The sequence below is a fragment of the Tiliqua scincoides genome, chromosome 6, assembly GCF_035046505.1.
Source record: "Tiliqua scincoides isolate rTilSci1 chromosome 6, rTilSci1.hap2, whole genome shotgun sequence".
In the NCBI taxonomy this organism is placed as follows: Eukaryota; Metazoa; Chordata; class Lepidosauria; order Squamata; family Scincidae; genus Tiliqua; species Tiliqua scincoides.
This window is the reverse complement of record NC_089826.1, coordinates 66,022,092-66,044,466: the sequence shown is the minus strand read 5'-3', so window position 1 is coordinate 66,044,466 and position 22,375 is coordinate 66,022,092. Positions and strand designations below refer to the sequence as shown.

Sequence of the window (22,375 nt, the reverse complement as noted above, 5' to 3'; positions counted from 1 at the left end):
CAATCTCTGAGCATGAACTGGAGGTTGTCCATGACTTTGTGTACCTTGGCTCAACGATCTCCGACACTCTTTCTCTCGATACCGAGCTAAACAAGCGCATCGGTAAAGCAGCTACCACATTTTCCAGACTCACAAAGAGAGTCTGGTTCAGTAAGAAGCTGACGGAACATACCAAGATCCAGGTCTACAGAGCTTGCGTCCTGAGTACACTTCTGTACTGCAGCGAGTCATGGACTCTTCGCTCACAACAGGAGAGGAAACTGAACGCTTTCCACATGCGCTGCCTCCGACGCATCCTCGGCATCACCTGGCAGGACAAAGTTCCAAACAACACAGTCCTGGAACGTGCTGGAATCCCTAGCATGTATTCACTGCTGAAACAGAGACGCCTGCGTTGGCTTGGTCATGTCGTGAGAATGGATGATGGCCGGATCCCAAAGGATCTCCCCTATGGAGAACTCGTGCAAGGAAAGCGCCCTACAGGTAGACCACAGCTGCGATACAAGGACATCTGCAAGAGGGATCTGAAGGCCTTAGGGATGGACCTCAACAAGTGGGAAACCGTGGCCTCTGAGCGGCCTGCTTGGAGGCAGGCTGTGCAGCATGGCCTTTCCCAGTTTGAAGAGACACTTTGCCAACAGTCTGAGGCTAAGAGGCAAAGAAGGAAGGCCCATAGCCAGGGAGACAGACCAGGGACAGACTGCACTTGCTCCCGGTGTGGAAGGGATTGTCACTCCCGGATTGGCCTTTTCAGCCACACTAGACGCTGTGCCAGAACCACCTTTCAGAGCGCGATACCATAGTCTTTCGAGACTGAAGGTTGCCAATATGAACTTTGATCTTAAGTTAGGCTTTCTCCGAAGGCTTGGAGACTAATTTGTGTCCTATTTACCCTAATTTGTGTCCCAGTTAACACATTCATTCATTCATTTACATTTTTATACCGCCCTTCCTCCAAGGAGCTCAGAGTGGTGTACCTGGTTCCTTTTGTCCTCACAACAACCCGGTGAGGTAGGTGAGGCTGAGTGACTGATCCAAGAAGCCTCATGGCTGAGTGGGGATTTGAACCAGGAACTTCCAGTAAGTCCAGCATCAGAATCACTACATAACACTAGCCCTCTATCAACCATGGGTTTTCCTAATTTGATACAATTTGTATGGTTTGAATATGATTTTAGGTAGACCTTCTGCAACAAGCAAACAAAGAACTTGAAATGCGAATACAAGATCTTTTGGACAGTAGACAAAATGTGACTAGTGAGGTGGCGCAGTTAAGTAATAAAAATGAAGAACTGTGCCAAGAATTAACTGAAATAGATCATTTGGCACAACAGTTGGAACGACACAAAGAAATTGTGCTTGAGACTGCAGATAAAGAGATTGGAGAGGCTAAGGTAAGGGATTTCTATAATTTGGTAGAACATCAAGAATAATTTCCCTGCAAAGGCTTCAGTAGAAGTTTTCTGCTTTAAAGGGGGATATATTTTCTCTTATACTGTATGTTAAACTTCACAATTCTAATCATGTTGATTAAATGGAGCTAATAATATAGGGGTTTTGTTTTGTGTTTGGAAGCACTGTTCATGATTTATGTAAATACATATTTTAGTATATGGATTTTGCTTAGAATCCTTAGAACACACTTGTGGACATTGTAGCAGTAATAGGCCCATTCTGTATTTCACCAAAAGACTGCTACAAAAAGTATAGACTTTTCAGGAATTCAGCTGACTATTCTGATACCAGTTCCTTCAACCCTACCAAGATCATCTATTAAACTTGGGGTTTCCTACACAGCTGCTGGTGGGCTTTTTGGTATGCTGGATCATTCCATTCTATAGAGGGGCCTTGAAAGCCTTTCTGCAGGCTAACTTAACTGACATTTTGTTTACTGTTGCCCACATGCAGCACTGCCACATTCTTCAATGGAATCAAACCGTGATTAGTGCACAGGCCAGATTTCAATATTGTGGTTGATTGAGATAAAGAAGGGCCCTCATGTAGCTCCCTCACTATCCTCAGCTGCCCATTGCTACCTAATAGCCTAATCATGATAATAGAATTTATAAAGTGCTCTCAAATATTCAAAGCACTTTATAGATTTTGTTCTAGCTTTTTAATGCTGAAAGAGAGTTTGGATTTCTCCCCAAACTGTAGGTGGCGGGGCTGGGGCTAAGTGGCTTGCCCAAGGCTGCCTAGTAAGTTCATGGCAGAAGTTACATTTACTCTGGGAACTTCCTGATTTATATCTCTGTTTATTTCTAACTATGCCATGCCATCTCGTCTATGATCCATATAAATCTAAGTTAAGTATTCCAGATAGTTCAGTATTTTCTTGTTCTATAAACTGAGAATTTACAAAGTTGGCCATAATTTTACTTCCCGTATTAGACTGACTTTCCAACTTCCGTGTGTTTAATTTTACACATCTTCTTAAAATTTAATGTAGAAAAAATGTTTTATTCCACTCTAAGGCTCTTCATGAAATGTCATTATCTTACAGTTTTATTCTTTATGATTCACAGGAAGAGATTAAAAAAAAATACAGTGAAATCCAGTACCGTGAAGAGACTATAGCAAGACTTAAGTCAGTAAGTTCACTGCCTCTTATATTGAATTTATTGTATTTAGTGCATTTTAATATTGATATTACATTTTAGCTTTGGTATTTAAATTTTATGAATATTTTAGCTCTAACATGATGTACTAGAGATGTTAGCAGCAGGAGAAAACAAATCATTGTTCGTAGTGATATTTTATAGAAGTTCTGCGTTTTGTGAGGCCTGGGCTTTCCTCTTGGGAAGGGGACAAAAGTCCCCTTCCCCCGAGGAAACTTCCATTGGTTTCCTAGCACCCATGGGATACAGTAGTCGCCATTGCGGCACCACTGTTCCTCTGGGCGCCGGGAAGGATAGGATTGGGCTGACCATCCCATTAATTTCAATAGGAGGCAAGTGGTGCCTGAGAAACAGTTCCTAACAATTCACTTGTCCTGGAATTCAAAAATCTTTGATTTGTGACCATCCTGTTATTATTTGTACTCAGTCTGTATGCCAAGCTATTTTAGCTTCTCTGGAAGACAGAATTTAGGTACTGTACTATATATCCATAAGTGGAAACAGAATTTTCAGTAAATATTTATACATACATACATACATACATACATACATACATACATACATACATACTCCGCCTTTCTCCCAGAAGGGCACCCAGGGCAGCTAATAATCAATACATTAAAATACAGAATAAATATTGGTTCCATACTGTACTTTTACTGTATTTTGACTACCTTAAATTTTGAAATACTTGCGTTATTCCAGGAGTTATCTTCATGTCGCAGAGATAAAGAAAGACTGACCGAGGAACTTTTTGAAAAAGCAGATGAAAAACAAAATCTTGAGTTGTTGTTAAACCAGATTCAACAAGAGAATCACATGCTATCCAAAAAAGTTGAAAACTTTGAAATTATAGGTAAGTCTTCAAAGGACCCAGTGGGTCATCCTGTAAAGTCCCAAGCCTGACAGCTACCTAGCCAATCTTTTTTTTTTTTTTAATTCTGAAGGAGATTACAGAATCTTGACATATGCATCTTATTTCATTCCTGAACTGCTTATTATCAGAAGGATTTTTCTCATGCTTAACTAGAAGATACCTTTTCTGTCAGCAGTAGATGAGATAAACACTTTCCCCCTGCTTTTTCTGGCACCCTTTTGATTCCTTAAAATTATCAGGATGTATTTTGAACATGGGAAACTGTCTTCTACTGAGTCCTGATCATTGGCCCATTTAGATCTGTATTGCCTGTGCTGAGAGCCAGAAACTCTCCAGGTTTTCCCCCCAGCTCTGCCTGGGGATGCTGGGCATTAACCCCTAAGCTTCTGTATACAAAGCGAGTGCTGTAGCACTGAGCTACAGCCCATCTTCTAACATGGAACTCACACTATCTTCAACAGTGTAAATAGATATCTACATTTGGGTTTTTGATTTATAAGTTCTTTGAAATGTAATTAATCAATGTCTTGGTTAAAAGGCAAATATTTTGTCAATTTTATTTAATTGATTGACAGCCCTAAGAGCACAGATGATATTGAACTCTGATAAAGGTAGCCTGAGTTTTTAAACCTTCACTACTTTTTGTGTCCTTGTGAGAAATTTTGAGTGGCACTAGTAAGCATGCAGAGAAACTTAATCATAATTCTCATAATTATTTTGGATGTCCTTTAGCTGTGGACCTTTTGGTCTATAACAGAGCAAACTTGCTTAATGTAAGAGCCACATATGATAAACTTCAGGTGTTTGAGAGCCGCAAGACATGAACATACATTTTTATTGTTATGTGCACGTTTTATGCATTTACTGATTCTTCAGCACAATTCCTCTGTAATTCTTGCTGATCTGAAATTTCTTTAATGCCTGATTCAGTTCTAGCTTTAAAGTTAGCATTTAAATTCTTAAATATATTTACTCATAATGAACATTAAACATGTGTTTTTTAATCCTGTGGACTCTCATTTCATACGCTGTAAATAATAATAATCTTGAAATTTTTTGGTTTACCTTTTATAGTAATTGTGGTGCAGAAAAAAAAACTCAGCCAACATATTTCTGCAAGCTACACTTTATATGTCAAAGAGCTGCATCTGGCTTCTAAGCTGTGGTTTAGCCACCCCTGGTCTAATTATTCATGTGTTTTGCTCTGCAGATCGGGAACTTGTTATAGAACTAGAAAGAATGCGGTTAGAAGGTGGCATAGCACTTGGAGACAAGTCACCCTCTCGTCTGGATTCATTTGTCAAGACAATAGAAGAAGACAGAGATTACTACAAGCGAGAACTAGAGTGTCTCCAAAAGATACTTAAACGCAGATCCAGCCCATCACGCAAGTCTCCAGAAAAGGTAATGCCTATTTTATCAAATATAATACATCTTTAAAAATCTTAAGGCCTATAACTTTTCACTGGGTCTAACAGATTTCAGCTGCATGCCAGTGCTCAGAAATGGCTGCCATTACTGTTATTAGAAGGCTTTTGGTGGACATGAGGCAGTCTAACAGTGTTCTCTTCAGACTGACGGGCAGAATCATTGCACATTCTTTCAATGAGGAAAAACAGACTTTGCCAAAAGAAAAGCCATGTCCAAAAAAAGACAATATGAAGTTATTAGTATCCTGTAATATAATTAAAATGCAATTAAAATTCCCTCATGCCTTCATAGTTTCCTGATATACTTTAGTAATTTGTTGAACTACAACCTAATTAACCTGTTCAGAACTTTACTGTGTCTCAGATCGAAATCTTATTCTGTTTGTCTTACCTAATAATCTTGTTAGGTATATAATAGATCTTTTGGAACCTTAAATACTAACAAATTTATTGTAACATAAACTTCTGTAGACTACGGTTCACTTCATTATTCGCTTGAGATGTAATGCTCAGTAGACAGTTGTGTGTATGTGTGCTTTGCACACAAAAGTGAGAAAAAACTGAAAACAAGAAGCAGGAAACGAAAGTAACCAAGTATTGTGACAAGCATAAAAATATACAAGACAAGCATGATGATGATAGCTTAGCATAGGCAGAAGAATGTTATCTTTGGTATTGTCTTCATTTGTTCTTATACGTGCTTTAGATTTTATCTTTTTGTTTGCATGGTAGGTTTTATCTGTCCTTTTTACATGAATGTTAAAGGTTTCGGTCAAAAGTTGATGTTGCTTGAAAAGCTAAATATAAAACTTTTTTTTTTAGACAGGCAGTTATTTCATTAAAGACAATTACCCCATTATACACAGTGAATAACTGATATACTCCACTGACAAATTACTAGTTCTCCAGTGAATCTCCTTGGCAGGGTCAGTCCTTAACATCTGGGAAGCTCCTCCCTCTCAGGCAGGCAGGTCAGGTTACAAAGTCTTCCTGACGGGAGGGGCTCCCTCGATTCCCCAGACTGACCTTGCCTCTAGGCACGGTAGGTTGGGTTTTTTCTTGGTCAGCTTACCTGACCTTCAAAACTATTTTTTTCTGGGGTTTTGGCCCTTCTTTACTTTTAAACAAGTTGTGAGGAAAAGGACTGTAGCTGTCCTGCCTGAGCTCCCCTGACTGCCGTCCTTGTTGGGACAGAAAATGGGGTTGCTTCTCGCTCCTTAAGCAACTGGACAACTATAAGGCTCATGCTTCCCCCTAGTTTTGGGACAGCATAGGAGCCTGGCTGCAGGGTGATTCTTGGTGGTGGATGACAGCACCACAGCAGTGGGCTGTATTTTTCCTGCCAAAACTGCACCACAGCAGTGGGCTGCTGCCCAGAAACTGTGTGGAGAAGTCAGATCTACTCTCCCGATTCCTGTTCAAACAGTGGCGCTTGTCAGAGGGCAAAGCCAAGACAAGCCTGTTTCTTGCCAAAGCACCACACAGCAGGTAAGGTGCTGCCAAGACCCTGTGAGGGCCAGGTGAGGGCCAGAGGGTGACACAGACCTTCAGAAACCAGGTGAGGCATTTTCTGATTCAGTAAGGGGATGATTTGTGCAAGATGGCAAGCATCTAGAGACCCAGGGTCCAGGCTCTCTGCCTCTACAACTGGGAGGAAATGGCCATGATTCAGGCCAATGTCTCCTCCACCTTGGCCACAGCCGTGGCGACCCTCCAGAGATCTGGTCCAATGCGGATTCGATCCCTTCTAAGCCTGAGCTGGCCATTGAGCTTTCTCCCCCCCCCCCAAGTACTAATTCCCTCAATGTTGGGGGGGGGGGGATTTTACCTTAGAATTTTTCCCTCAGTAGCTACTACTGCAGTTAGAGGGTTGTTTAGTTCATGCCTGGCACATCCTTCTCCTCAGCATCTCAACTGAGGGGGATTTCGGCCTGTTCCATCAGGCGTGGAGGATGCACTCCTAAGAAATCATGAGACTGCCAACTGAGTCGTCCCTGACTGAGGCACCGCATCCTGCTGGGACTGTGTTATCCCTTCTTGTCTCAAGCAGCAAGGCGGAGGGTTCAGGAGCTGGCAGACTCCTGTTGACCATGCTCTGTGCTTCGGCACGCTGAGGGTCAGGCAGACTTAAAAGAAATTTGGCTCCCAGCCTGTCCCATGCTCTAAGCTTCGCCTTTTCTCCACAGCATTTGCTGAGGAGTGCCTGAAGGACTCCATTTTGTGAGTCATTGTTCCCTCATGGCTTCCAGGGATGCGACAACATGCCCGAAGTCTCTGCTTTAGCATACGCAGGGTCAAGTTCCCTTTCCCCACAGCATTGGGGAAAGTGCTGGTTCGACTGGAGATTGGCCTGAGAGGGGATTTGGGACATCCTGGGGCAGCTGTTTCTCCCCCAGAACAGGATTCCCCAGGCACAGGATGCCTTGCCAGTGTCCCAGGAGGCACAAAATTTAGTGCAAAGCTGGATTGAAGGGCTTGTGAATCTGACTGCAGCTGACAAATTGGGGCAGCTCATGAAGACTCAGCAGGGGGGAGAGGACAGGACTTTAAGTCCTATAGGTTCAAGCGCCAGTGTTCACCTCCCCCCCCCCAATCTTCATTGGGTTCTATTTTTTCTAACTCTGAGGGGACTCCACTGAGATGTGCAAGTCTCAATCATCCTCTTCATCTTCCCTGCCGCCCCAAAGTTCCTACAGGGGCAGTCAACATAAGAGGGCTCCAACTACTAAAGGTAACTGTCGTCTTGAAATGGGCACAACAGACTCCATATCCCCTAGAGAGGATGATGAACTCAGGAGGCATGATGGAGGATAAAATAAGCACTCAGGGGGCATGATGGAGGATAAAAGAAGAACTCAGGGGGCATGATGGAGGATAAAATAAGCACTCAGGGGGCATGATGGAGGATAAAAGAAGAACTCAGGGGGCATGATGGAGGATAAAAGAAGAACTCAGGGGCATGATTTGTTCACATTTACCTGTTTATTAAAATTGCTGTCAATGTTCATTAAAATAAGCCCTCCCCTGAAAATAAGCCTTCTGGTGTTTTTCTGTCCAAAAAAAAATAATAAGACAGTGTCTTATTATCGGGGAAACACGGTAGGTCTCTCAATCTTGGCTCAGAGGCTGGGTCATCTTCTGCCTCTGCCAGTGTAGAGTTGCCACTAACCTCCTAATGTCTAAAACTACCTTTTTGGCGGCAGAAGCGTTGGCCACTTCAGACCACATCCTATCTAGGAGTGTCAAGAAAGGGCTGAGGAAAATTGCTCTGTAAGTAGCCTTTTCTACAGATGTCCCTCTTGATGCTTGTCATTTTGCTGCAAGATCCATGGCCTCTGCCTTGGTGGCTAGAAGAAATGCCCAGCTCCGACCCTGGGATGTTGACGTAGGTTCCCAGGTCAGATTGGTTGTCCTCCCCTTTGAAGGGAATAAAACCTTTGGGGAGCACAATATCCCGTTCTCATTGAGAACTGGAGTCAGAGAGAGGTTTTGCCCACTCTTCGAAAGGACTATTCCAAATATAAATAACATCAGTCCTTTCATGATCACAAGCTATCCTTTCGTCCCAAGGGTCAATCCAAGTTTAGATCTCAGTGGTCCACATTTAAGTCCCGTCATCCCTTGGGCAGATCTCTAAAATGTACATCCTCCAGCCAGAGCATCAAGTCTAACAGATAATGCAACACCTGAAGCCCGGTTTGCTTTTGAGTTGACCAGAGTAGGCTAGTAGGACCCCATCACAGGTCTTCTTATACTGATGGGGAAACAGAGATTGGGCAGGAGGTCTGGTCTAGAAGATAGAGCCTCCGTTTGCCTGAAGACAACATCCGCAGGTCACCAGTTCGAGGCCACCGGCACAGTGAATGGTGAGACCTTGAAGCAGCTGACAAGCTGAGCTGAGTTATTCCACCTGCTCTTTGGTGTGAGTGAAGAAGCGTCTTGGCTGCCCTCCATGTGAGAGTTGAAGGAGCTGCTTGTCAGCTTGCATGGGAGGAAATCGGAGGCCAGAATGTGATACCAGATCAGAAAGATCCATCTGAAATGTTGCAGTTCTTGAAAGATAGAACCTTTCTTCGATTGTAAAAATCCTTACAGGGATTTAGAACAGCCTGCCCATGTAAACCACCTTGAATAAAGTCTGAGGAGAAATCTGAAGACCAAGAAAGGCGGTATATAAATACATGTGTTGTTGTTGTTGTTGTTGTTGTTATATGTGAGTCTTCTTATAGTAATAAATGGGGTGCTTTGGCAGTATTTCCCAGCACATCAGGAGGCACTTCAAGGCTTTCCTGTCACTCAACTGTTTGGGCAAGGGAATGAGTTACTCCCTATAAGAGCAAAGCACACTGGCTGAACCTCCAGAAGATAGACTAGGCTGAATGGTAAATTCACAGCCAGGTGTTCTCATTTCTGAACAGGAGGTTCAGGCCACTGGGGCTAAACGTGTTGTGTAAGCCGACACTGCAACCAGCTGATGAGATTTTTTTCTAAGGGAGATGCCAAAGGGGTCACCCTTCATCTTTCTTGGCCCTGAGGTGTTCTGTATGCTTTCCTTCCTATCAGAGATGTTCTAAGGGTGTTACTAAAGATAACACTGGAAGGGGTTTCCAACCTCAAAGTCCCCTGAGTATACCAGCCTTTTCACCTTCCACTGAGGCTGAACTTGCTATCTCAGGATCCCAGTATCCATCCTAAGAAAGTGATGCTGCAGCTAACTGTATGGAGCTTGAGCGACATACACTGTCCTAACTTAAGTTATTGAGAGTTAGATCTCAAGATCCTACTTACTGATAGGAGGGCCATCTAGAGGGTTGATATTCTTCCCAGAGAGGGTTGATGGGCTGGTGTTTCTAAAACCAGAGAAAATTAAAGTGAGGGAACTCTTTGAGTTCCTTTAGTCAGGTCTAGATAAGGGTCTGTGTACAGCCACTCTGATAAGATAAGTATTTGCAATTTCATGTATATTGGGGTATCCTGAGGGTTGACTCCTGTCTTCCTACCCTCATGTTGGAAAATTCACTAGCGGAGTGGCCTTGACCAACCCCCCTCAGGTGACCAGGACCCCTTTGTGGAACTTAGGTCTAGTTCTCAAGGCATTAACACAGCCTCCTATCAGGCCTATGGCTACTTGTCCTTTTCCCCAGAAAACTGCTCTTTTTTTAGTGGGAATAACATCATCTAGGTGGGTGTCTGCATTGACAGTTTTTTCTGTAGCTAGGACTTGTGTCTGTTTCAGAAGAACAGGGTAGTTCTCCTCACCAACCCTACCTAAGGTTAATTCTGTGTTTACCAGATCCTGTCTATCTTTCCAAACCTTTCAACCTAGAGACTGGGATGGCACATTTTGGATGTGTGCTGGACAGGGAGTATAGAAACTCTACCTTCAGTCATATGAAAGCTGTTTTTTGCTGCACAAGGCAAACAGAGATTTAAAGTTTCACCATCCACCATCTCCAGATGGGTAAGGGATGTGATAGTCGAAGCCTACAGGGCTCATGGAAGGGAGCCGCCTCAGGGCGTAGTTTCTCATTCACTAAGGGGTGCTGCTATCTCTAGCATTCAGAGCATTTTTTTGTCTTTGGAGATGGTTTGTAGAGCAGCCACCTGCAGCTCCCCCCATATGTTCATTAAGCATTACTAGGTAGGTGTTTATGTTTCCAGGACGCAGCCTTTGCCAGGTGCATGCTGTAGAACACAGTTTCAGATGCTTCAGGCAGCTCCCACCCTTGAGGAGGCACAGCTTGGGTATTTCCTAGATGTCAAGGACTGACCCTGCCATGGAGATTCCACTGGAGAAAGAGGAGATTTGAGCTTAACTGTGAATTCCCCTTCTCGGTAGTCTCCATGGCAGGGTCAGTCCGCCCACCCTCACAGCCTGAAGCATATAAAAATAAAAAGACAGCAAGCACAAAACAATGGGGTGGTAGAAGAAGGACGAAACATCCCTGACAGGTCCTTATTAGGTCCCTGAACTGGGGTACAGTATGGTCCTAGCCTTTCTTGGTTCAGAATGTTGAGATTTAGGTCATCGGAGTTCATCCAGATAGCTTTTTGACACATTAGACTACAAGGATGGACATCTACCTGAGCAAGTCCAAGACAGAACTGATCTGGGGAGGGGCCATCGAGGCTTTTGTAGTCTGGGGAATCAAGGGAGTCCCTCCCATCAGGAAGACATTGTAACCTGACCTGCCTGCCTGAGAGGGAGGAGCTTTTCAGATGTCAAGAACTGATCCTGCCATGGAAACCACCGAGAAGGGGAATTCACAGGTAAGCGCAAATCTTCCCTTTAATTGGTATACTCTTGTCTGCTTGCATCTTAAAGGTTTAATATGTTAATAAATATCATTTTGCGGGATAAAAATGAATTGAATTGAGATGCAACTTTTATTTTATAAACTTCTGATCTATTTAATATAGTTTGGCCTTCATTTCTGCCATTGGATACACCCAAGTCCTTCTGACTTCAGCGATGGTAAAATAAGAATAATTAAGCCCAGGATTTCACTGTTGATTATTTACATCAGTAAATATGTCTGGCCTTGTTATGATAATGATCCTTGTACTAAGTAACTGAGAATATCTAATTTAATATTTTCTATAACTTCTGTATTTTTATTTTGCAGTGTGATAACCTTAGAATGGTTATTAGAGAGAGAGATGAGCTGCAATCTATGCTAGACAGATTTGAAAAGCACATGATAGAAATTCAATCTAATGTCAAACTTCTAACTGCAGAAAGAGACAAACTAAGTACTCTTTATGAACAGGTAAGAAATACAGACCTGATTCAGGTTAACAACAAGTCATTAGTTGTCAATACATTAAAATTCCAATGGTCTGGTACCTAATTATCCATCACTCCTGATAGCCTGGCGTCAAAATTATCTGGGAGCATTACCAGCTTGGGAACGGATTCCTAACCTCGCTAGCTCCTGTGCCATTACAATCGCACCTGGCTTGACGATAGAGCTATTGAGAGAGGCTGGAAGCCGCTTGGGGACAACCTCGGTGGCTTGGCATTAAATGTAATTAGCAACCTCATTGCTATAGCTGGATCCAGGGATCGCTGAGGGCAGGACAGCACTTCCTGATAGTCTAGCGTATCCAATAATTCAGTATCATCTAAGTCAGGGGTGTCAAACATAAGGCGCGGGAGTCGGATGTGGCCCTTGGAAGCTTTTTATTCGACCCTCAGGCTCTCAGCTGCTGAGCAGCACTGAGGTGTTACTGCTGAAACAGCAGCCCTCATGAAAATTGGGCTCTCTCATATTTTGAAATATGATCAAGGTTTGCATATTTGCTCTTTTGTCATTTGCAGTTAATGCAGTTAATGAGAACAAAGTGTTGATTTTTGGCTATCAGCTGCTTAATGATGTCACTTTCCGGCTAATTATGTCACTTCCAGCCCTCAGCAGGTGCCCTTAATGCTAACTTCACCCCTCTGTATGAAATGAGTTTGACACCCCTGATCTAAGTCCTTAGCCAAACTATTGGAATTTTACTGTACATAACATGTATAATGGAGTTGCAAGTTGCAGGAGCATGATCAAAAGTGAAGCATCAACTTTATGCAACAGAGCTAGCCTTGAACCTGTCTAGTCTAGTAGAAAGAAGAAGTATTAATAATGGATTACTGCTGCTGGGGTGATGTTATCAAGTCTGCCCCAGGTGAACTAGATAATATGAATGACCTGAGATTGGGCAGGCAGAAACAGAAGTAAGATCAGTGCTGAATCAGGAATCTTGTGTTTGGCAGAATACCATTCATTTTCCATCTTTTCTCATTTTTTTAGCTCTTCATGCTACTTTCTCTTGTGCATGCTCTCATGTTATCATTATATATATGGTGTCTCCCAAAAGTGTACACAGATTTTAATGAGCTCTAATTCATACATACTTTATTGTCAAAAACCTGCAACACTCAAGCATCTAAGGGAAGCAGTTGAAGAGATATGTAGAACCATCCAAGCACACACTCAGCTGTTGAATGTCCGCATATCCCTTAGTGATGTCAGTGGTGAATACATGTAAAAGAGGGATATTTCAGGCATTGGTCTAATTCATTAACTAGTTAACTGGGTCAGGCAACTGCTTCTGGGTATACCATATGCCGTATATATGAATTACTGCATAATGAATTTTACACTGTAAAGTGTGTGTACATTTTCTTGAGATGCCCTGTATTTATTGCAAAAAATGTTAATATGTTCTTCAGTCTCAGGAGGAATTGAACCGTCTACGACGAGAAGCAAAAACTTCTTTGCTGACTCAGAGCCATGTTGAAGAGGAGCGAAACATTGCATTGTCTGATTTCAGAAGAATAGTGGCAGAGAAAGAAGGGCTAAGAGAGAAATTAAAGGTCAGCATTTTACAAATAACACTTTCTATTCTAGTTTTACATAATTTTGTTTTCTTACCTCCAGAGTGTGGCTACTCCTATTGATGTTGTAATGTAAGCAGGCAGTTGCTGATTCCAAAATCTCGAAGGCACATTTTTTACCTGAGCCCATGAGCTGCTACTTGCACTTCTCACATCTTATACATCTACAACTTCATTTTCAACCAAGCATAAAATGGTCTCCATTGCTCTATCTATGTAGGTTTATGCTGTTGATCCAAAATCTCTGTAAGCCTATCCATTTCCACCACATTCATTATTTTCTCTATTAATTCATCTTTCGTTGGAATTTTAATATCTTTCCAGTATCTAGCATATAAAATCCTTGCAGCAGTTAATATCATAATAACTAAATACACATCATTTTCTTTATCTATAATATCTGTAATATTAAGCAAAATTAACTCTTGTTTCAGCTATATCGTAAATCCAACAATCTCTTGTATTAGATTCCTTACCATTTTCAGTATGCTTGCATTTTTTTACATGTCCACCACATATGATAAAACATCCCTTCTTCACATTTACACTTCCAACAATTTTTTGATATGTTCTGATTCATTTTTACAAGTTTTACTGGTGTCATGTACCATCTATAAAACATTTTATATACATTTTCTTTAAAATTTGTTGCTCTAGTAAATTTTATATTTCCAAATCTGTTCCTATTGTTCTAATGTAATAGTATGGCCTATATTTTGCACCAATTTTATCATACATTCTTTTATTGTTTCTTCATGCATCTCAAAATCCAATAGGAATATATACATTCTTTTGATATATTTTTCTTTTGTTTCTAAGAATATTCTACCAAATCGCGTCTGTTCTGAATAGAATCCTTCTTGTTTACCTTTCCCAAATTTTGAATCAAGTTGTAAGCGAGTCCACCAGTCCATCTCCACACCCTGTCTCTTAACAGTTCTTCTTTTGTCTTTAATTGCCCATCTTCTTCAATAAACTTTCATATCTAAGCATTTTTGATAGTAAATTTGGCCGGGTACATGCTTCTAGCGGCGCCACCCATCGGGGGATTTTGGTATACATCTGTCTTTGTATTTTAGTCCAGATCCATAATAAAGATTAATTAGGAGTTCTCAAAGTTACCTATTTACAGTACTTAATATCCACTGAAGGATGTTTCTATTAGTGAGACACCATCAAGTTAAAATTATATTATAATGGTATGTAAATATAACAATTTGAATTTATTTGTCCTTTGTTTGTTTAGAACCAGAAGGAGGAGAATGCTTTAGAAAAATCAAAGCTGGAACAGGAAATAGGAGAACTAGAAAACACTATTCATAGAGTGAGTAATTATGGGTATTTTCAGACATCAGAATTAAGTTAGAAAATATGATAGACATTCATTTATTTGTGCTAACTATTCAGATATTCTGTTGAGAAAATTTTTCCCATATACTTTTCCAAGACAATATTCTAAAATACATGTTTCAATCAATTTGGGTTGGAGAAGAGATCAAAAGAATGACTTCTGCCCACATTATAATTTGGATGGCTAGAATGGTATTTGTGGTAGGATGTGAGGCACCATGTGAAGTGATAGTAATTCGAGTTCAGAAATGAGCTATTCTTCATTACAGTTGCACTGTTGTGTATTTAAATGCCATCTCTCCAGTCTTATATTCTGGATTATTTGAGTAAAACCTATAGTCAAATAGAGAGCTAATACAGGCTTAGTTCTTGTGACTTTATTTTGTTCTTAACGAATGAGACTTTGGAGATGTGAGCTTTTACTTAGCATTAAAAAAGTACTTTCACATTGAATTTTCTAAACAGAAATTCCACATTCAGCTAGTTCAAAAAATAAACAGTATTTTTTCTTGTTTATGCTGTAGTTGGAAACAGAACAGCTTGATCAAATAACTACAATTTCAATACTGAAAGACAAAATTGCCTGTTTAGAAGATGAATTAAATGCTAAATCACATCAGCTCTCCCAGTCATCTGAAGATACTTCACAATTTAGGACAGAGTTAAACTCGCTTCAGTAAGTTCGTCAGTGTATTTAGTTTTGCTCATGAAGGTGCTGTATAAGAATAAGGTGCTATGATTTTTTTTAAGATGAAATATTTGAATCAGTAATCTCTTCCTTAAAAAGAGAGATGCCTGGCCAGGCCCATGTCCACCTGTAAGTCATATTGGAAACTCTGATCTTTCAGCCCAGATAAACATGAAGACAGTCTGTTGGTTGCTCAGTAGTGAGAGAGAGAAGCACTCTGCATGTGCTTGGACATGTTTTTATTACTTCACATGTTCTCAGGCTCAATTCTTTATTTGGTTAATAATGACCAGTTTTAGGACTGCATTCTAGTTTGAATGAAGTCCTAGATAGCACCACTAATCACTAATGCAAAGGAGACGTGATTGTGCTTCTTCAGGTGTAATGTTCAGTGTCAATAACCGTTTTGTGAACTTTACTTGAAAAGCGGTATATAAATACTGTTAATAATAATAATAATAATAATAATAATAATAATAAGTATTTCTAGCTGACATATTGGCTGCATCCTTTCCCACCAAAGAATTTAGCAAGAGAACCCAACAGATACGCAATGGGAGATAAGCATTAAAAGAGAGATTCATTTATAACAGATAACTTATGGTCAATTCTGTTAAAAGATTTTAACTTTCAGATATCATTCAGTAATTAAAAGATACAAATATGTTTTATCCTTTACGGGAGTGCAATGCATTACTAATCAGCAGCACTTTTGCTGCTATCTATTGATGATAAAGCACCAATTTGTATTCCCTTTAAATGCATAATCCTGTACCTTTAAAAATCTGTAGATTTTGTTCAACTTGGTTACATTAAAATCTACATTTTTGTTTTATTCTAAATGCATGTTGATTCTGTAGAATACTCAATGAGCAGATGCAAAAGTCCCTCGATGAAGTACAGCATCAGTTGTCTCTTAAAGAAGATGAACTTCATTCAGCTCAAGAAGAAATTTTGATACTAGAAGACAAAATAGGTGCTGTTTAATTAAAAAAAATAATTGTATCACCTGAACTTTTAATCATAGTTGGACTAGCTGTCCTCCAATCTGTTCCAACTACTTCCCTGAAAGACCATATGTCTGTCTTCTTCCTTTAGTCTGTAAGAAGTCAGCAACTGGTAGCCTTAGGACTGAATTTTTTATCTAGTTGCCAGGCCTCCTCATCTCCTTCACCTCCAGGCCTCTCCCCACCCCTTTCCCTATTAAAGCACCCTGTATTTCTGTCTTATGTTGTTTCACATAGTGCAGAGGAGATTAGGCGAGAGGGAGAAACAGTCTAACTCTTACATTGTGGCCAGCTCTGCAAGATTTTAGCTTTTGGAGGTGATCAAATATCAAGCAACTAGTTTCAGATACCTTTTCCAGCATCCTTAGAAGGGGTTTGCCCAGCATTCACCTTACCCCTCTGCATTCATAGTGGCTCACCAGTGAAGCTATTTGTCAACTAGGGATCTTTATGTGTCTCAAGTAGAATGGCAGTTACCCATACAGATGTGATCACAAAACGATATGTCAATATGATTCAAGCAAGTGAGCCAAACAAAAATATGCACTTGTTTTCTGTTTTCAGATAAAATAAGTGGTAAGGGCACTGCACAGGATGATACCATCCGTGTGCTCAGAAGCACTATTAATGTCTTGGATAAGGAAAAGGACAATCTTCAAGAAAGCATAGATGAAAAAACAGAAAAGATTGCATATTTAGATGACAATTTAGCCAACAAGGTAAGTACACCAGGTATAAAATCAAAACCACTTTATAATAGAACTATTCTCAAACCCTGCTGCAGATGGGCAGATGATTCTTTTCAAAACATACACACAAAAGAAGAACAAGAAGGGATTTCTAGTACAGTACTGACCGGATAAATAAACAAAATGGCAGAGCTTTTAAATCATGCCTAGTGATAACTAAAATTGAATTTTGAAAAAATGGGGTTGTTAGCTTCCTGAAAATCTACTCATCAAAAATGCAAATTGCCTGTTAAAGAATATGAAATGGATAGAAAATAACACAGGAAATATTGATTGATATTTATATTAGTATTTACAGCCCTAGCCTGTGTGGCAGCAAGTCACCGGAAACACTGAAGAACAAGCTATCTAATCAATTTGTGATTTCAGCAAACACAGACAAATAATAAAAATGAAAACTGCTTCCATGCCTCTTTCAACTATCACGCCTTCTTCTTTCTGCTTCTTTCCCTTGCCTCCTTAGCTTTATAGCTGCTAGCAGAGGGGAGGAAGAGGGAAAATGTTACCATGGGACAGTTAACATGGTTACATTTCCTCTTCTACAACAATATACGTGTCAGACAAGGGAAAGAAGAGGGTGAAGCATCTTCTTTCTTAGGAATCTTAGCATCTTAGGAATAAGCATGAAGCAGAGAGGGAGCTTGCACATCATTTTCCTCACCTTTGTTCTGTGGTCCAGTTGTAAAGCTAAGCCATGGTTTGTCTTAAGAGGACACTGACAAGCCTCAGACCTCCACACTCCTTCTCAGCACGGCTTCCATTCTACATGCTAGAAACTGGTTTATGTTAACTGGGGTTAGTTCAAACTGTGGTTTCAGATCTTGATTTGTTAATTTTAACCACAATTAGAATTTAGATAATTAGAATAAAGCACAGTTTCCAGAGTTTTGATATGCAGGCATGCTCCCTGTTTTACATAAGCCTCAATTTGTGCAATTCTGATTTTACATAAAGTTTTGACTGTCCTTTTGCAGTCTTGGTGCTTTGTCTGTAGTTACAACATCCTCCATTTCAGACTGGGACTCTTAGGAACTGTTGGAAGGGTCGAGAGCAGCCACCCACACTAGCCACTTCGTAAACAAAGCTGAGATTGCTCCCAGCTTGCTTTGCATTTCATCTATAAAAAAGAGCCTGTCTGTATGAAGGAGCAAGATTGCTACGTAAGGATGTAAGATTGCTCGTACATTTTGGAGAACAGCAATCTCCCTCCTTCCTTCATGCAGGCTCTTTAAATTGTTGAGGAAATGCAAAGCATGCTGGGAGCAATTCCATCTCCCTTTACAGAGCAGCGAGTGTGGGTGGCTTGAATCACACAAAATAAACTTACATAGGGATGTCTCAAATGACACCCTTGTAACCACTATGAACATGGCTGCAGCTCATTCTTATAATGCTGAACCATAGTTTGACATTACATCTGTACTGTCCACATGCAATATTTGAACCCCTTTATTGCTTGCCTTGTGGAGAAGTGAAACTTCAAGCTGACAGCTGGGACCCAGTTAACACTGGGGTATGAGGCAGCCACAACTAAGCACATAGAAACACTAAACTAGTCTAGGGTTTTTTTCTTCACTCAACATGAACCCATGCATCAAAATAGTGATAGCCAAAAGAAAAACGGAGTACAAAAAATATTTTAAAATACCAATGTAATAGGCATCAAGACCATTAGAAGCTCAAAATCTCCAACCATGTACTTTAGCTGTCCCTAAAACCTTGACTTATCAACAACTGATAGGAGGTTACTGATTTCTAAGTACTGTATTTTATTGTTGTGTACAAGTTACAGACTTTTTGTAGCATCAGTATTCGACCAGTTTGAGAGAGTACTTTGGGCATTTTAGGCCACTGGTTGGATCTTGTACTGCTACTCATTAATGCTGCTTTTAGTGTTTTGATTTTATTTCCTTCTGTAATTCAGCAACATACACAACTGTGTCTCTTTCTATAGGAAAAAATCATCCTCAATTTGCGACAAACACTTACTCAGCTGGAGTCCTCCTTGGAGTAAGTAGTAGCACAAGTGGAAGTTATTACATCTTCTTGCAGTCATTAAAGATGACTTTAATCTTTAATTAAAGTCATTTTTTTTTATGAGACAAATTTTTTTAATTGTTTTTTAATGAGACAATTATATTTGTATTTGAGATTTTGCATATGTACTCCAATTGCAGAAAATAATATGATTGCTGTAAAAGGTTACTCTGAAGAAAGCTGAAGTGTGGCAGTTTAGAAAATACTAACTTATGTAATTATCATTACCTAATTACTGCCATACATTAAATTTCTAATAAGTGGCACAAAATTTCAAAGTTCTTATAAGATATTTCTCAGCTTCAAATATCTTGCTGAAGATATACATTTGTCAGTTTATGAAAGGGTAGTTTAGATAAAATAAACTTTGATTATAAGTCTTCCCGTTACAGTTTTCTGAAAACTGTAAATGACTGGGGTGGGGAGGAACACTGACCCCAGGATGAGCAGGTTGGCCAAGCAAAATTTAGATGTAAAAATGTACTCTGTACCTTTGGACAATATAGCACCATATTTGCAACACATCAACCAATTCAGTGCTTAAATTATATGTTATATTCAAAACCATCTCTGTGTTCTTTGCTATATACAAATCGAGTGAATAACTTTGAAATTAATCAGATGTGTTTCAAAAATGGTTTGAGTCTTTCTGGATTTCATAGTGTTAAACATTTCCCTATAAAAGAACAAAACATTATACATACATGAAAGAAATATACACTGTATTGAAATAAAAACTGAAGGTGCTGCAAACTGTACTTATTAATAAGATTGCTGACTAGTTATCTAGCAATTTATTCTTTTGGTTGGACAAATTCATTGGCTTTAAGGAAACAGAATGATATAGGGAACAGTGATTTGCATTTCCTAAAAGTAAGAAAAACGTAAAATAGATTAGGTTAAAGAGACTAGTAAGACAAATAGTTGAACATCTGTCTCATTCGCCTGAACTTATGCTTTCTAATTTTTCCACATCGCCTGTTAATTATTTGTGTAGTGTATAGAAATCGATTCTCAATTCATTTTTCAGTATGTAATTACATTTATTGAACAGTCACTGAAGTCTCACACTTTACACACAATTAGCCAATTTGAAGGGTTGCTTCAGTTGTTACTTCTTAGAGCCAAAGTAGATGTTGGGGGGGGGGGGAGTGCTGAATGTGTTCCTTGCCTTATTTGTCTATAAAACATGTGTGAGGGATTCTATTTTTTATACCAAAAAGAGTTTACAGAGAGGGGACTGACACTTTGCTCCCTCTCCCTTACCTTGCTGCACTCCACTTCTTATAAGCATTTATCCCCAGGAACAACTCCAGTACTGAAAGTGAGCTGGATAGGAAGAAAACTGCTTAAATCAGCTGAGTACAGTGCTATATGGCAAGGCAGAAGGGCAAGTTTCACTCTTTGTATACCCTTTTGCCACCTCTGTTTCTTAGACAATAGGGAAAGGCTTGTGTTTAAAAAATTACACTTGTCCCACCTATCTAGTTTGGCTCTTATTACATTGATCTTTAGGCTCATTTGTTAAGGTCTTTGTTAGCATAAAAATTAGAGCAATTCTAATTTCATGTATTAATCCTTTCCACGTTCCTTGAGGAAAAAAGCCTGGAAACTGTTAAAATTAAACATGAAATAAAATTATGTTTATACGGTCAAAAATGATGGCTGAGAACTTGAATCTTGATATTAGTTTGTCTCTCATGGCTATCAACCCTTCTACATAGTGTTGCCAAATATGTGACACTGTCAAAACTTTAGGCATACCTTGTACCAGTGCCTAGGAGCCAGCATAAGAAATCCATGTTCACTACAGAGGTAAAATTGTACATGGAAAGCAAAACAAAGAAAGTTGGGCTAGTTCAATAGCAAAGTCAGATGTGCTTAAGCTGATTTTATGACCAGAGTGTGGCTGTTACCTTTAGCACTGCAGAATTGTATGCTGTAACACAAAAAGACAACATTCCATTTTAAGGTTTTCCAAATCCCCCATTTGCTAGCCAATTAAAGGATGCCATGAACAGCAAGGACCGTGAACTTGCTAGTCTCCGTCGTCAGCTTGATGGATCACACTCTGAACTTGGAGAAACTGGCAGGGTGAAAGAAATGGCATTGAAGGAAAATAGAAGATTGCAAGAGGACCTAACCATGATGGCCAGAGAAAACCAGGTAAAAATTCACAGTGATGTGTACAACATTAAATAATGTTTGCAGAAATTATGGCATCCAAAGTACATGTAATTTATAGCTTTTGGTTAACTGTAATTTTTATTTTGGCTGAAACCATATCAGTAATTGTTACAGTAAAAAAAAAAAAAAAGAAACTGCACATTTGGGAGTTTTAATATTTATTTGCAGATAGATAGATATTATCATGGTTATCCCATTATTGAGTCACAAAACCAATATTCAAGCATTACAAAAGCATTCTGCTCCAGCTTTCACACCTGTCTTCCAGTTATCATTACCTGTCTGTTGATTTAGAAAGACTTCTTATGCAGTTTTTTACACCAGACTACCCCTTCTCATTATCAATTCCCCCCTCCCTGGGGGGGGGCAAACATTGATCAATTCTCACCCAACCCTAATCATTCCCTTTCCCAGTCACCTCCAGCCATTTTCTCTGTTTCCTCTGGCTGGGGGACTGTTGTTTTTGTTTCTTCCAATGGGGAAGAGCGGGGAAAACCTGTAGAAGGCAGTGGCGTCGCTAGGGGGTTGCAGGCTGTGCCGGGGGGGGGGTAATGCGCCCTGGGAGGGTGATGCGCTAAAATTGCGGCTTTAGAAGCTACCACGTCATGCCATACACCGTTGGATGCAGAATTCCTAGCGGAGTGCAATGCAAAAAACAGAATTGAAATAGCTCCTTTCTTTCAAAAGTTATGGCAAAAAGAACAGAAAGAAAAAATGAATGGATCCCTATGGAAATTGAAAGTGAGCTGTATTGCGCGTTTACTTGTGAGCAGGCATACTTGCCATAGTCTGTCAGAAAGGGCAGGCTGAGAGGAATCCAACGGCACCAGAATGGTCCCGATCCAATGAACGCAGCCCCCCCCAAAATACCCGAGAAGGAGGTCCCATCCCTCCAGCTGCAAGTTTATTGAGCCCAAAACAAAGCCACGTGGCCGTGTTTACTTGTGAGTCGGTGAACTTGCCTTAGTCAATCCAAAAGGGCAGGCTGAGAGGACTCCAAGGACATCAGAATGTTCCTGATCCAATGAATGCAGTCCCCAAAAACACAA

The 22,375-nt window shown here is 40.1% G+C and overlaps 1 protein-coding gene across 4 annotated transcripts in view; it reads left to right on the top strand.

Moving 5' to 3' along the window:
* CEP135 (centrosomal protein 135) overlaps positions 1 to 22,375 on the top strand; it is a 115,563-nt gene that overhangs the window by 11,315 nt on the left and 81,873 nt on the right. For all 4 annotated transcript variants that reach the window (XM_066632146.1, XM_066632147.1, XM_066632145.1 and 1 more), the window contains exons 7-18: positions 1,179 to 1,394; positions 2,526 to 2,591; positions 3,324 to 3,474; positions 4,706 to 4,899; positions 11,552 to 11,695; positions 13,144 to 13,287; positions 14,555 to 14,632; positions 15,183 to 15,334; positions 16,207 to 16,322; positions 16,918 to 17,072; positions 19,057 to 19,112; positions 21,137 to 21,305. In XM_066632146.1, the coding sequence (XP_066488243.1) occupies positions 1,179 to 1,394; positions 2,526 to 2,591; positions 3,324 to 3,474; positions 4,706 to 4,899; positions 11,552 to 11,695; positions 13,144 to 13,287; positions 14,555 to 14,632; positions 15,183 to 15,334; positions 16,207 to 16,322; positions 16,918 to 17,072; positions 19,057 to 19,112; positions 21,137 to 21,305 (1,641 nt within the window). The remainder of the gene's footprint in view (positions 1 to 1,178; positions 1,395 to 2,525; positions 2,592 to 3,323; positions 3,475 to 4,705; positions 4,900 to 11,551; positions 11,696 to 13,143; positions 13,288 to 14,554; positions 14,633 to 15,182; positions 15,335 to 16,206; positions 16,323 to 16,917; positions 17,073 to 19,056; positions 19,113 to 21,136; positions 21,306 to 22,375) is intronic.